This window comes from Apostichopus japonicus, chromosome 22 (assembly GCF_037975245.1).
Source record: "Apostichopus japonicus isolate 1M-3 chromosome 22, ASM3797524v1, whole genome shotgun sequence".
NCBI classification, from domain to species: Eukaryota; Metazoa; Echinodermata; class Holothuroidea; order Aspidochirotida; family Stichopodidae; genus Apostichopus; species Apostichopus japonicus.
The window spans coordinates 18,645,281-18,662,254 of record NC_092582.1 but is presented as its reverse complement, the minus strand read 5'-3'; the positions used below and the strand labels follow the sequence as shown (position 1 = coordinate 18,662,254).

Sequence of the window (16,974 nt, the reverse complement as noted above, 5' to 3'; positions counted from 1 at the left end):
AGAATTTTGTTTTTACTAGGTGAGGCGATGATTTCCTCAATTTTGGGAGCCACCCAGCCTTGTAAACGTCCACCGGACTTGTGCTGCACGAGATGATTTCCCTCTTAATGGAAGGGCACACCCCATATGGAAGTGTTTTGTTGTACTTGTATTTATTTTGAAAGGGAACAAAGAAAAATCTTCTTTAAAGAAAGAAAGAAAAGAAAAACCATGTTTGGTTGTTTCCTATCCTGGTTACCAGTAACAGAGGGCAATTGGAAAATATCAACATGTTGTTATAACCGATATATCTCCATATTGGTTGACCAGACGGCTTTATCGTAATGCTTCTCGTTCTTGTCTTTTTGTAGAAAAATCAGGTAAATTCTAGAGTAAATGCTAAAGTGGCTTTAAATATATAGAGAGGATTGGATATTTTTTTTTTTTTTTTACAGAGGGAAATGGTTAAAATTTTGATGTTGCAGAATATCAAATAAGTTTGTACAGTACAAGTTTAGCATCGTCATGAAAGTAAAAGGTTATGGTTTTAATTTGGCGAACGTGTTAACAAATGACTTTTGGTAAAAAGAACATTCATTGAGTGAAATAAGCAAGACGTTTTGTTTTTCACTTATTATTGTCTTGATCGTGGATTTGATAGGATTCTTGTTATTATTATTATTTATTTTTCTTAACTTTAAGGATCTCTATGACATCACATCTGTATTCTTCGATAAAGTTGTCATTTGGGTACAAAATGTTGCAAATTCCAAGTGTTTCAGCATCTCAACAGAAAAACAGGATGTAGAAAATTGAATGCATCATTTCACCAGGATATGTACAATATGTTTCTCTTTCTTTTGGTCGGCATGAATAAATAACTTTGGAACCATTATAAATCTCTCAGACCGGGGATTTGTAGGAATGATGTGAAAGTGGATGTTGATGTTTCAGCATGAGGGACCATCACCATGAGTTTCAAGCATATTCGTCAGACAGAAACTGGTGACCTTCTAAATGGTTCTTCGTATTAATCGTTTTTATAAAGTCGCAGCAGGTCAGGCGTACAAAAACCAATTTGAATCCAGTGCTGGTGAACTGTATAAATCTCCCTCTTGTACTGTTGTTGGGGTCATATATGTCTTTGAAGGAATACTTTTACAAAATTGTTGTTTAAATTTGTTTTGGGGGGCACTTTGGTTTTCTATGTGACCATATTCTAACATCCCACCCCCTGCCCTCCCCCTCACCCCCCCCACCATTTGTAGCTCAGATAGTGAGCTCGATATCAAAATAAGAAGTGTGAAAGCTCCATGGATCTCGGTGCGGTCTTTTAAATTTGTAGCAATTTCCTGAAACATTCTTGAAAATATGTAAAACATTTATCTGCAATCTAGTTGCTCTATTTTTCTGTAAATATATATACATAAAACATGACTTTTTGATATATTTTTGATAACTGTTGATAAATTTTTGATAAATGTTGTGTGATGCTATATGTGTAAAACTAAAATCTGACAAAAATGAACATAATGAATAAAAAAATGAATAGGAAAACATCTGTTTTCTTTTAGTTATGATTGAATACTACCATGATAACAAATGCAATATATAAATGACACACTCTCATTAACCATCTTTTGTTGAAAAATAAAAAATCTAGGGGCCTCCCCAGGTGTCTTAGTGTTTATATCCAACTTTGAATAATACAAGATACATATTTTAAAAAAAAAGTTGCCAACCATACTCTCAAAAGCTGTTTTGAAGATTTTTGACTTTAGTCGTGCTGCTTTTGACTTAGTCGTGCCCTATCTTCTGTTTGGGAGATATATTTTTTTTCCCCCTCTGATATTCCTGCATTTTTTTTATGCATTCCATTTTGATAAAACCAGTAAATCATTTTTGATAATTGTAATAAGGGATTGTAGATATTACTGGTTAAAGGTTTCATACAAGCTGGATGTTGCCTTTCATTTTATACTTCTATACAAACTCAGTGTGCATAAAGCCTATCAGCAATATGTGCACAGGATTTCAAAGGTGGGAGGGGGAGGAGAGGGGGAGGGAGAGGAGGAGGATAGGGAGGAGGAGGAGGGGGAGGACTGAATGAAGATGGAGGGTGATCAGTGCCCCACTACAATAGAGGCATTGGATCCTTGGAGGAAAAAAATAATAATAACAAATAATAATAACAAAAATAACTGCTGATTATTTTTATTTTTATTATGATTACATACAAAAAATTTCAAATTGCGAATATTTAAAAAAAAATGTAGTAGTTTTAACATTGAAGTTGGAACTTGAATACAGTCTGGTTAATAAGCTGCACTAGCAGTGGTCTGTGGGAGTAGAGAGTATTCATTAGAAGGAACAGTATATTAGAAATCAGCTCCAAAAGGTTGCTGTAGAGTGAAAACTTTTCATACCTTTTGTCATCATTTTTTTTCCAAAATTATGAAATCCTATATTGCTATGGCCAATCAATTAGTTTGACCAATGAAGTTTCATTCCAATAATGGAAAAGAATAATTATTCACAACTTTAAAATCATTTTGTCAGTAAAAAAAAAAAATTCCACATTACAAAGGTAACACTTGTAGACTTGTTAAGACAAACATCAGTTTGTGAATTTCCTATCGGTTAACGTTCACTGCCTTAGAAAATATGGAAGCGTGCCCCGTACTACTTTGATGTATTGTAATCTTGTTTGGACTGATACTCTGTAGGTTTAAGAAAACATTGCTGGATTATTGAGGACAATATGCAAAAACAGCTGCTTTTCCTAGTTATTTAAACATTTTGTAGAAAATCCAGACGGATGATAAATATGGTTTCTTCTTTTACCTAAATCAAAAACAGAAAACTGACTGGGAAATTAAATAGAGCGAAATTGGTTTGGTAAAGATTGGGATCGTAGGATTACAAATCTTGCGACCTACAAATTACCGTACTCATCAGCCCATTCATTAGGTGATGAACCCAATATAACTGTTTCTTTGTTTTAGTGTGAGGGGGGGGGGGTTGCTTCTCAGAATTAAGCCACAGTGTCATGTATACATTATGACTAGTACTTGATCAAACCCATTTCATTTCCTGTTCCCTAAAAAGCATCAAGGGAATGGACTCCATGAGAAATTTGGCAGAAATAGTTTGTCATCGCTTAAGCATAGAATATTTTTCAAACATTTTGGTACAGATGATCGAAAGTAATCAACCTTTTCCATTCTTGTGTCTTTCACTCGTGTGGATGCTATCTGAGAATTATAACCCTTCATATCTCTCCTCACCCCTCCCCTCCCCTCATCCCCATCCAGTCTCAATATATTAGATGTGTGAAATAGAACTTTATAGAAACTTTGTCAATTTCAGAAAACAAAAAACGGAAAATGAATATTCCGTTTTGAGTTTGTCCTGATTAAAGTCAGCCATGCACAATATATATAGGAAGTGCATTTGGCAGAAACAGACATTATTTCCTTGTGTGTCTTTTTCCGCTTCCATTTAGGAGTTAGATATGATATTTGACTTAATTAACAGACTTTGTCACCTGATCGACCAGGTTATATGTTTCATGAGTGGGTTGAATTATTCTTGTGTAGGCGTATGATTTCCAGCATATTGGAACAATTAAACAAGTCCTCTGCCCCGTACGTCCGATAACTTTCTAATTGGTTTGGGACTTTTCCTGACAATTCATACAGGTTTGTATTAATCCTCATCTATGAAACAGGGATGTTTTTTACATTTCTTTGAATTTTGTGGCAACATCGGTCTGTTAACCTTTACTTCTATCATGTCAGTGGTAATTCTTGTTTTGGTTTTATTTTTTTGGAAATAGTAAAACTGAACAAAGGGCATAACAAGGATTCTGGGACTTCACTTTGATCAATCTAACATCCGTACGGCATAAACTTTCCATATTGTTCTGACCAAGTCAAGAGAATATCAAAATTTATTACAGAATTGCAAGTTATTGATAATTTTTGACATTAAATACTCTCAATATTTTATCAATATAATTTGTAAATAAAGCGTTGATGTTCAACTTTAAAACGTTTTTTATACCCCCAAATGTAGTGTTTAACAGTAAAGTATTTATTTGATGTATTAGGCTAATGATTAAAGGTCTACGAATACCTATGAATGTTGTCCCTAATCATGCTAAGAGGCATTAGAAATCATGAAAATAGCTGCAACTCCCATCAAAAATCCATCAAAGATTGACAATTTTACAAGTCATTTCTCAATTCTAGTTTTATTTATGAATAAAAATTCTAGCGATAATTATGTACATTGATGATGTACAGGGAAGTGACAGCCTAATTTTCTGTTATGTTATCCCTTTGTTTTCACAACCTATGATTCAAGGACACTGACCACAGTTTTGTGGACCTAAGGCAATTTTTTGAAATTTTACAAATGACATGATGCCCCTTTGCCCTCCTCCCCCCTACCTCATCCCCTCCCCTCATTCTTGGCATCTCTGTCCAAGAGGGAACCATATTTAACTGAGCTCTTGCTTCTCTTGTCATGGTTAATAATGTATTCTTTTTCTCTCTCTTTGTAATACAGAGATATACCAAGGGGAAGTACTAATGGCAGGCATCGGAACAGAGAACACGAGAACTCAAAGGTAAGACATGTTTGAATAAACCCTTCTAACTGTGTTAGAATGACACTTTTTGTTAGGGGTGATGGGGGCAGGGTAGGGGTGGTTGGTGGTCGGTAGGGGTGTAGCTTTTGGTGCTACGCAATGAAGAATAGACTTTGGCTATTTATAGTACCATATGATATGGACACCACATATATATATGATGGTAAGATCTCTCTCCAGTGACTATAGAAGTACCGTTGGGTTTTGATATTGATCAAAACATCTTTGCATGTTTTCCATGCACAAAAGTTTTTAGGATTTCATTTCTCATACGTGATGTTACTCTTCGCAAGCCTCTATGTACCATTGATTTTTTTGTTCTTGTGGATGTCGTGTATGATCATGGGTGGACTGATGAGGATCTGGGCCCCCGCCAGCGGCAGAGCCAGCAAGAAGAAAGTGAGGGGGGTTCTTGGCCCCTCCCCCCTTGACCATCATGAAAAATGATTTAGTCCACTTTGGAATACAACCCATTTTATATGTACAAGGCTCACAATATTGAAACAAAACATACTGAATATCAGATTTTGATTAGGAGGCCATGGAGACTGGTGAGGGCCCACAATTGCTCTGGGCCTGCGTGCAAATGCTCCGATTGCCCAACCTGTCAGTCCGCCCCTGTTCTTTGATCAGTGAATTTGTTGTGTGATCCCTTTGACAATTACTATCATTCACTACAGAGAGGCTTACATATAAGCCTGATCAACTCATCCCCAACAGTAAATGTTAATCCTCTTGCTCAATATTTATCTAGCTTAACATAGAGCTCAGTTCGGAACAATGTTCCTCCCCCCTCCCCACACTCACCTTTCCTCACCCTCTCCCTTCCCTACCATATCCTAAACTACCAAGTATTTTGATTTTTTTTTTTTTTGACAGTTATTCCAATGTAGTGATTTGTCATTTTTACACTGGATATCTATGCATATATGTATAACTAAAAGGCATTGAAGACTTGGCCCAAACAGCGTGCCGCCATCTTTAAAAAGTTAACTCTCCATTGCTTGCAAGTGAAGTTATTCTCTTGTCACTACAAAATGCAGACAGTAATAAAACGTGATACCTTGTTATCTAGCTGGATCTGAGATGTCCATCGCTGTATCCTTTATACACTGTGCTATGGGTATTGACCGCAGCTGTATTTACTGACTGTACACTAGTGTCTAATTACCAATGGTAGCAAGCTGTGTGTGTATTTCCTGGGATCGATGGTGGTGTCTTACACTTCTGTTACACCTCATTCGAAACCAGGTCAGATTACCGGCATTAGATGTTTCTTTTTGCGCGAGTCTTCACACCAATTAAGTAAATAAATCCAAAAGCTAAACATTTCACAGATGATTTTTCTGGACAGTCACTTCTTTCAACATAATATCCCATTTACTTACCTTACCGTGTTGCTGTAACTCTTGTTTTTCATTTTGGGAGCATTTTTATGATATCATAGACATAACCTCCTGTACAATTATGGTGTGTTATCATCTAGACCATCTTAAATCAACAGATCCACTGCTATTCTGGTATAGCCACACAGATCTCCACATGAAACTAGAAATGTGATATTTCTAAACTATGCTGTAAAGAAACAATTCCATGGGGGTATTGATTAAATTGATGGCATTCTACTTTCTGAAGTATTTTTAGTAATCAGGTGACAGAGAAACTGGGCGAGTTTCCCCAAATATTCTACCAAAAAATGAACTGTAGGTCTGTACTTTTTTTTTCCTCTCTATTTTCGTGACTTTTTTTTATAATACTATGCAGAGCGTTGCTTTCAGTCTGCAAAGATATGAATAAAAAAATATGTATAAAAATAACTGAAAATGGGAGAAACAATTAGCCAGAAATATCTTCACGAAGTAAACGTCTGTCAGTAAGAATGTGATAAAAAAAAAAAAAAATCAACAGCTACGTAGATGACTTTAAGCCTTTTATTGCATCAAAATAATTTTGATAGGCTGATTGCCAAGATTTTACTAAAATAACTTGATCTATACAGCAACGAATAGATCAGGGTGTTTAAGATGATTGCTAAGAAGGGGAAGCATTATCCAACCATTACTTGTCCCAGTGGAAGGTAATGAAAGGTTGTTGGCTATAAATATGAAATAAAATGAAAAAAAATATGAAAACGAAATGATTCAGGAAAAAGTTGGACCCATTTCAAATATGAGAAGATGAGGTTTGTTAATTGTACAGAGAACCGTCCAAAAAGGTATAAACAGAATAAAAAATCGTATAATCATGTATTAAATTATAAATCCTTATTGTAGAGCCTTCCCTGAGTCAAATTATCATTTTTTGGTGAATTTTGGGGGGAATTTAAGTTACTTCCCTTTTAGTTCATAACAATTTGTGTACAATTTTCGCACCAATCTTGGATCACAAAATTCTTTCCTTCTGGTCATTATTTCATTCCTCAAAGGTGGTCTCTCTTATCAACAGTCCTTAAAGCCACAGTAGACAGGACGTTTTCTTGCTCTCTCCCTATCAAACCTATTAAGTCTTCCGTTTGATTTGTCTCATAAATCTATGATTTTTTTCCAAAAATTTTCATAAATATTAGACCACCCTGGATTTTGTGATTTGTTGAAGCAATCGATGGAAATCATTACGACGATACCCTTTTTTTAATTTTTTCTTTATTTCTTTCTTTCCGTCAAGTTGTGAACAAAAATATCCCACGGAATATCCTGTTAAAATGTCCTTCCCTGCTGATAATGTATACATAATGCTCCTCTCTAGCCCAGGAGTATTATCAGTTTTTAGCAAGCCACAAGAAAGGAGATCAAATCTAACCCTAAACTCAGCAAGCCGCTATTTTCCATCCAATATCTACTCAACTGTCAGGTTGTGACCACAGGGTAATTTGAATTGTAAACACAACAGATTAAGTCTAATTTTTGATATGATGCCTCCAGCCACTCTACCCCGATTCTTGAGGTAATCCAACCCGTCCTCGCTATTTTCTTGCCTGGTATGCCGCTCTCTCACTCTCTTTGCCAAATCTTTCTCGGTTGGTAGCTGCATGTGTGCATTTGTAGTTGAAAGTATTTTTGGTTTCGTCATGACTGGTTTTTGAGTGCTTTTTTCCAAAATTATGGGCAACATTAATATCCCAAAATATAGAGCAACTTGAGGTGATGATGGACTATGGATCATTTCTAGTAATAAGCATTTGTTAAATTGTTATAGTTATCTAACCAAACAATTATTTTTTTTTTTAGTATTAATAGTCAATTTCTTCAACTTGTGGTCAGTCAAACTCTACATTGACAGATAATAGCCAGATATGTGAGTTATTTCCCCCATTCTGATAACTGTCCTGCAGGTTTTGCCTTCTCCTTACCTTCCTCCCTCTTACCCTACTGTGACAATCCCCCTCACCCACCCCCTCCCCCTCCCCTAAGTAATTCCACCAGTGTGTACACATCCTATGTGTGCTATGGTTTCAGTATAATCACCATGCATTGCCTCTTCTCATATCAATAATATCTTCTATTCCCAATGCTGCCCCCCCCCCCCACTCCCCTCCACTTGGACTCTCATCATACTACGAGTACATATGGAATTCCCTTAGTATAACTTTGAGTACCAGAACAAGTGACAATGGGAGTACTAAATTTTGGACTAGTAAGTACCTATACTAGATTTTCAGAGTATAAGACAGTGTAAAAACCCATGATGTTGAGTATGAAAATAGGTACACTGTACTGCAATATGACTCACCACTACCCCCCCCCCCCACTTTCCCTCCATTCCTCATTCCAATTCTTTCTGTACACTTGTAGCAACCTTTTACCTACTAAATTAAACAAAGAAACCCTGCCCTTGATAATATCGGTTTGTTTACTTCTCTGCAATGCTGTTTGTTTCTCTTCCATTGAATTTCCAAGTATTCCCCTTCCAAATCAGGTACAATTGCACCTAAGTTTAGCCATCTGTAGCCCAAAGGGACCAGCAATTTGAAAGCCAACATATCAAAGTTGACCCTTTACTCATTCACACCCTGACTTTAAGTGGTTCTAATGTTTTGACTGCCTTCATCACAAGCTATTATGGTCTTGCTGTAGGGTAGGTAGTAGGGAGAAATATTAACATTGAGAACAAATGATAATTTCTCATGGATCGGGGTCATCGATCAAATTTTAATCTTTTCACAACCATTGTAGTGGGTAATATTACTCTGTTATCTCAAGCAAGTGCTTGTTGATGTCATATTGAATACCAAAAGTAAAAAAGGCCTTTTTCAACGGTATTAGGGCAGCAAAGAACAAATGTAATAACACTTTGCAGTCTCTGACTGAGATCAGTTATTACACAGACCAACTTTTTAAGGATTTTATCTGGAAATTGAATGCAATCAAACTCAGGCTGGAGAACTAAGAGAAAAAATGGCTATTTGAAAACCTGCTCTGTCACTATGTATGATCATACACAAATGAGCTTGTCTAATGTTTGATGCAGAATATGTTTAGTTTCACTATCGTTCAACTTAGATGCTTTTAACAATTGGGTAAAGTATTTTAACATTTCATGTTCATTACCAGTTTCTAAAAATTAAAAAAAATTGAAAATGTCTTTTTATTGTAAAAGAATATATCTGAATAGATTGGGCAGAGAAGTTGTTATATCTTTAGATGAGTAAGACAGGGAGGGATGGGGACCAAAGATTCACACCTTTACCACTTGGTCATTGTACCCCCTCCCCCCCCCCTCTTCCCCATCTTCCACCTGCATCAGGGAAGGGCCCTCAGTAAGAAAACATGGAAAAGAAAGGTTAAAGCATCGCATCTTTCAGCTCTTGCCTGTATTGAATACAAATACCTTACTCCAAAGCTCATATTATTTCTTTAACTGATGTGGAAAGGGCTGGGGATTTAGAGGCAGTAGTGTTTTATGAATACTGCAAAAACTTCTCCCTCACTTACCCTTCCCCCCCCCCCCCCATCACCACCTTCCCATCCTTTTTCCCCATCCGCTTCCCTCCCAGCCTTGAAACCACCTCTTTTCCAATCTGGCAGATGTTCTAATATATGATGGAATATCAGTAAGTCGCATTTTGCCCATCATGGACGCTCCTGCAGAATTAGTGGACAGACAGATATACCAGAGGACCATGATCTTTGATGTATGATCATTTTGATTAAATCTGTAAATTTTCTTCCCCTCCTCCCACCACCAATACCACCCCCCCCCTCTCCACCATGCCATTGCTTTGTCAGCCAATCTATGTACCATTTGTCTGGTGTATGCCAGTTCTTCTGCCTGAGCACCACCCCACCAATCTGTCAGCTCCCTGGATCAGTCCCCTCAATTGGTTGGTGACCTACATGGCATATCCACAGAGATTGTTTGGGTTATTCAAACAAACCTCTCTTGCAATGTGAATATTATTCTTAAAATAATCAGTGAGATCCATGGGATGTCACCTGCTCAGTTTAACCCCTTACATTTTTGACATGAATTTCAGGATACCTTGTCAGGTCGCAAAGTCTACATGCATTGTATGCCATCATTATTATGTGTGGAATTCATGAGTACATTAGTGGTATAAACGTTTCTGTCTACCTTTCTTTGAAGGTTTCTTCGTCTAATAGAAATGGAGATAGGTGTCAGGCTTAGAAGGGGGGGGGGGGGAGGGGATGGAAGGAAGGAAGGAAGAAAAGGTGATGGACTTTATTCCCTACTGGATGCTTCCGGGGAGCATTTAAACAAATAAACACAAAAATACAGTCAATTGAAGAGAAGAGAATTATCACCTTTATTTTTTGGATTAGGCTTGGCAAAGCTGATATCATATTTCAGTTTTTTTCCAGTAATTTCATATGTTTGATATGATATTGAAAGTTGTGTGAGTGACATGAGACCTGCAGGGGAGGAATATTTGCTCTTTTAGCAACTTGATTTGGAACAGGTATTTGCCATAGTGCCAAATTATCTTTTGATTTCCTTTGGAATACCTCTCTTATGCTCCTTCTCCCCCCCCCCCCTCCCCCACATCCCCACCCTCCCTCATTAAAAGACTCTGTCGTCATTTGGAAAAACCAGAATAATATCACTATGTCTTCTAGTTCTATGTTTTGCCTCTTCTCTCACACAAAATATCAGCTCAAATATCAAATCAAATCCCAGCAGCTTTTTCCCATAATTTGACAAATGATCCCATGATCATGATTTGCTCATATGCTGGGATGAGAAAAGATTTTCGCATGACTATCATCCATAACTGATAAATGTACCAATCATTTTATCTCAGATAATGTTATTTAACTCTCAAACTGTGATTCGATCGGGTGACTTCATCTATCCTCCATGAATTCCACCAGTTAGAGATCAGATAAATGGGAGAGATGACAAGGATATTAAAACTGGCATATTTCCTCTGACCCATGGAGACTGTATAGATCACCCCATGTTATGATAAATGCAACAATCAATTCTGTAGATAAACACACAACATTTATGTTTACGTTTAATAGCAGAGCTGGTAAAAGATTATAGCAAACTGGCTCCTTAGCAAATATTTCCGACAAGGAAAGATTTTTGTTTACATTTGAACCTCATGCAAGCCTGTTTTGCAAATATATTTATTAATTTAATTCTAAGATATCAGAACAATTTAGAGGAAAACCTTCCAATATCCTTGAATTGAATTCTTTTGCATAATGTTAATTTGTATCTTTAAATAGGCGTACTCAGTTTAATGTACAAAATAGTTCAAATCTGGTCACATAACAATTGGTTTAATAATTATCTCCCCCCTTTTCTGCTGCCTTCTCTTTTCCCTTCATCTCTCCATCCTCCTCTTTCTCCCTCTTCTTCTTCCTTTTTCCCTTTGTTCCTTCTTCTTTGTGAGCCACTCGGTTCCTCTTACTACCTTCTTCCCCCTTTCCATCTTATCCCATTACCCTCTCTACTGGTTTCCATTCTTTGTCCTTCTTCCCTCCTTTTATACCCTTTGCTAATCCCTCTCTTCCACCTCTCCCTTCTTCCCCATCTTCCTCTTTTCATCTTTATATCTCTCCCTTCTCCTCTCCCTTGTCCTTCTATTTCTTTTCCTCCTCCTCATCCTCCTCCCCCCTCCCCCTCCTCCTCCTCCTCCTTTTGCAAGTTTCCCTTCTCTCTGCCTTCTGTCGTCCCCTTCCTCACCATGTAAGGTTCAAGTCATCTAGAGCTTCTTAAATCTTGATCAAATACAACAACAATGTATTTTCCCAGATATCACTGATCTCACGATATGATAAACTTGTCTCCCTTTAAGTCCAAGAAATGCTACTGAAACCCTGTTACTAGTTACCTGCCATTCAACTCTCACAGTTTCTCCCTTTAAACTGTAAATACCTTCACATCTCACTTCATGGATAGATAAAACTCCTTTTAAAGGAGCTAGATCAATGTAAAAATGTCAAATGATCCATAAAAATAAAGAAAATGAAAAATATTCCTCAATATATCTTCTGGACACAAATAGATTGTCGATAATAAAAATGCCTCTCTGTAGAAATTTTATGGTAGGTTCTCCCAAAAGTTTTCCCTTGATGTGAGATTATCTTTTCCTAAGAGTTGTTGACATATCTTGCATAATTGGTTTTAAATCATCTTTTTTTGGGCTGTCCATTTCTCTTTCTCCTTTGTTTGTTTTTGTTCTTCTCTTTCTCTCCGTCTCACTACCTTAGTTAGGTTTATAGGCAGACGAAAAAGTTGTTTGTCTCTTCAAAGGAATAGGGCAATTGTTTGATATATATGTAATGGGGGAAACAGTTGCCCATGTGGGTCTCCTTTAGGTCTGTTTCAATTTGATTGAATTGACAACCTATACTATAACCTGTTAGCTTCTACTAGCCTGTGGGACAATTTACAAATCATAATTTATATCCTTGAGCCAGTACTTAAAATTGTAACATTAGTTTGGTAACATCATAAAATGCTGAAATTTTCTCTTTTGGGAATCAAAGTCGTGAGGGTCTGCCATACCAGGTTTCTAATTTGTCTGTTTATAGTGGAATGTGCAACCCACACGTCTGCTATTAAGAAGTTCATGGAGCAGCTCTTCCCCCTCCCCTCCCCTCCCCTCCCCTCCCCTCCCCTCCCCTCCCCTCACCCCCATTATGTCTCCCATTGGGGGGGGTATCAAAATATATTCATTGATTACCCAGCAGGCTACCAAAACTCATGGGAAATACAATGAAGAAGGGTGTGAAATGAACATTTCATATCAAAAATATATGACATTTAAATTTGAAAATTGAATATTTCTTGCATGACTCAAAATATGTCTAAATATTACTGTTAGCAGAAAACAGGGAAGCCCAAGGAGGAGACCCAGTAGATATTTCCTTCCCTAGAATAAAAGTGAATAGGACACTGGTTACATCTTTTTTACTCTAATGTTTTCTGCAATCTTTCTTCTGTGTATGATGATGAGGATATCTGCACATTAAATATCCGTTCAGATGCATAAATTTGTATCATTCATGATAAATCGATGTCAGGCCATTGATGTAGTTTGGTTTTGTCAAACGGTAATACCAAACTGTCCAAAAACCTCTGCTTTGTATTTGGGATTACGAAATATATTGTATTTGGGATAACATAATAGATCGTATTTGGGATTGCAAAATATATTGTATTAGGGATTACAAAATAGATTGTATTTGGGATTGCAAAATAGATTGTATTTGGGATTGCAAAAAAGATTGTATTTGGGATTGCAAAATAGATTGTATTTGGGATTGCAAAATAGATTGTATTTGCGATTACAAAATAGATTGTATTTGGGGTTGCAAAATATATTGTATTTGGGATTACAAAATATATTGTATTTGGGATTACAAAATAGATAGATTGTTTTTGCGATTACAAAAGTATATATTGTCTTTGGGATTGCAAAATATATTGTACTTGGGGTTACAAAATATATTGTATTTGGGATTGCAAAATATATAGTACTTGGGGTTACAAAATATATTGTATTTGGGATTTCAAAATATATAGTACTTGGGGTTACAAAATATATTGTATTTGGGATTACAAAATATGTTGTATTTGGTATTCCAAAATATATTGTATTTGTTTAATGGAGTTGAAAGTAACTCCCCTGTTGGGAAGAAGCAGGCCAGCTGGGCGGCGCAGTTAATAAACAAAGCTTATTCCATAAGCAAGATAAGTGCTTGGATTTCTGATCGGGATAATCCAGGTTTCGGATAATGGTGCCACGATGAGAATAATCAAGGTACAGATAAATGTACAAACATGCAAGTGGAGTCCTCTCGTGTGATATGCAAAAATGACCCTCCATAAAAAAAAAATATAAAAAAAAGGACTGTAAACCCATAATTTCCTTGGACGTCGATATTATACCATTCACGATAAATCGATGTCAGGTCACTGATTTAGTTTGGTTTTGTCAAACAGTAATTACCAAACTGTCCTAAAACCTCTGCTTTGTATTTGAGATAGTAAACTTGACTATGTGGATCCTCAATGTAATTGTGTAATAACATAGCTGTTGTATCATACGCCGGTCATTAAGTACAATCTGTGGTGAAGCATTAATTAGATTTACAGGTGGCTGACTTAAATTCTGCTGTCAGTCCTGGGGCAGAAGAACACTAGGTCATTAGCCTGTAACCTGAAAAGAGTCGTTGGCTGAACTGTGTTATTTGCCCTTCAGGTCAAAGCACTCACTCAGAATTGTCAGTATGTATCTTATAAACGTTGTTGTTATCATGTAGGGTAGTGCTATTCACACCACTTTGTTTATTAGCACATGTATGCAGATACAGCAATATGTTGGAGAAGTAGTTCTTTTAGCTATCAAGTCTGTTTAAGCTGAGAAATTAAAACATGTTTTTTTGTAGCATCAAGCAGAATTTCTTGTTGTGTATCATTCAGTACCACCAAGCCCATCCCCTGTCCCATCTCACAGCCCATCCCCTGTCCCATCTCACAGCCCATCCCCTGTTCCATCTCACAGCCCATCCTCTGTCCCAATATTGAAAATTAAACTACATGTTAGCCTCTCTGGAAACTATCAAATATCTTCCCCTGGAATCTACCAAACAAAAAACAGAACATTGGCAGTTTTCTTTAATTTCATAATTTGTTTAATCCTTCCCCCCCCCCCCCTCTCATTGCCCTTAGTTCAAGTCAGCTGTTGTTGAATATTTTTATTGTTGTTTACTATTGTTGTTTACTTTTGATGTTATTTTAAAAATGTTACTATATACTATGTGCTCTGATTGATTGATTGCATGTCATCTCATTGTTGTTGTTTTTGTTGTTGTTGTATATATCATTTGTGTGTTTGGCCTCTACCAGACCAAACTCATCATCAGCATGGAGGATGAGTTTACCACCGACGAGGAGGAGTCCAGCGACCTGGGCATCCTGGGACCCGCAGCTTTTTATCTTCATGAGGAGGAGGAGGAAGAGTTTGACGTGGTCGAGGTATCATTCATCCGACACACGAGTGCATGCTATTACACACATATCAAACTAAAACACTAACAAAATCATCTGTTGCATTTGACTTCCATAATGAACTACAGAAAGTGACCTAATAGGATAGGTTGGCTCAGAACATTGGTCCCCCACCCCACCACCCCCCCCCCCCCCTCCACCTTCCTTTCCTTGCCTGGAACAGAAGGAAGGGTGGGTGGGACAGGGGGGCACAGCCCAAATTTACCTATATGAATTACAAAGTCAATATAAATGAAAGTGTTAATCGTTGAATTTAGATAGGGGCATATTAACCTATTCCCCATGAACCTTCCCTCAACTTTGCCCCCTCACCCCCCTCTGCACTTTGAGGAAAATGCCTACTGAGTGGTGAAGGAGGTTTAAAGCAATCAAGATAAAAGGATTCATACCTACCATGATGGAGAACTAAAAGTAGAACCTTCCCTGCTGAGTTCATTCTTCTCTGGTCACTCGGTTAGAGTTCACTCTAGCGAAAGCAAATGCAACAGGTCTCTATTGCTTGATGATCTCTTTGACTGTGCACTGAATGAATATATTGCTGTGATTATTTTGGTCATTTTAATAGAATTTCCATCCTTGCTTTCTTTCCTATTTTTTTTCCTTTTTTTTTCCTGGCTTCTGTGTTGGCATCTTTTCTAGGAATTAAAGCCACATCCTATATCTGGTGGTGGCATATTACCTACTACACTGAGCAGTGCACTTTTATATACTTAACAGTTAACACCAAACAAAGATATGGTTACTGCTGGAAATGTATACATTTTGTTTTGTTTCTACATTCCCAAAAGAAAAAAGGCATCAACAAGTGTAAGCCTGTGATGATTGGCTCCTAATAGAAGACAATATCAAGTGATTTGGAGAGGTTTAATTAAATACATTTGCTAGCCTAGGTTCTTGTTTGGTAGTCAAAAGAAACAAAGTCAACAAGAAGGTCAACTCCTTTTCTTTTAGTATATATCATTTTTCCTAGACTCCTTTTGTTACAGCTGTGTAACCAGATTTTTCTTCCAGGTTTAGGGGAGGGGGGGGTGGTGTCAAGTGTTGTAGAGTGCTTCATTTCCCTGTTTATTGGGTAGGGGAGGGTGGGAAGGGGAGGGGAAGGGAAATATAAAAGAAAGAAATATAAAAAAATATGTAAAAGAAAGAAATATTTAAAGAAAATCTCAGTGTGAGTTTGGGAGCTTCATGTCACAGGATGACATCGTCCAGTTCAATTCCAGGGATAATGACAAAAAAAAAACATAAATAAATAGATAGACTTGCATCACTGAACAAGAAGTAGCTCTTTAAAACAATTAGGTCAGTTTTGATCCAGTTAGTTTCTGGGAGTGATAGTTTGTATAGATTGTTACCTAGATGTGTCAGTCATATTGAATAGTCAATAAGTTCCTTCATAGAGTTTATTAATATAGGTCAGGCTGTATAATTCCAAAGTGTCATAACATTTCATAAACTTTTTTTTTTCTTACCTGTTGGTTGAAACTTACATACATTTTTTACATTGAGGTGGAAAGGAGGGTCAGATTTGCAGACAATTTTAAAGGGATACGATAAGACAATTTAAAGGGATACGATAAACTGTTAGATATACCAAAATGGTCACAATGCTCTTTATATATGGGTATTTCTCTAATGATTTTGAGGGAAAATAAAAACAGTTCAGTATTTTACCACTTTGAGAGAGAGAGAGCCTTGAGTTTGTGATGTTGTTACAGTGATCCAGGGTTGAACAGGGTTGCTATCTGTTAAGGAATTTTAGTACCATCAATTTATTGCCTCTCTTTGTTTTACACTAATAGTCCCTTTCATTCACTTTGGAGGCTAACTGGTGGTAGGAGAGATGTTAGAAAGTTAGA

General features: G+C 36.9%; 1 protein-coding gene across 5 annotated transcripts in view; it reads left to right on the top strand.

Annotated features, from left to right (window-relative positions):
- The window catches only part of LOC139964261 (voltage-dependent calcium channel type A subunit alpha-1-like), a 270,526-nt gene that overhangs the window by 231,821 nt on the left and 21,731 nt on the right, over window positions 1–16,974 (top strand). For all 5 annotated transcript variants that reach the window (XM_071965717.1, XM_071965716.1, XM_071965715.1 and 2 more), the window contains 2 exons: window positions 4,552–4,612; window positions 14,957–15,085. In XM_071965717.1, the coding sequence (XP_071821818.1) occupies window positions 4,552–4,612; window positions 14,957–15,085 (190 nt within the window). The remainder of the gene's footprint in view (window positions 1–4,551; window positions 4,613–14,956; window positions 15,086–16,974) is intronic.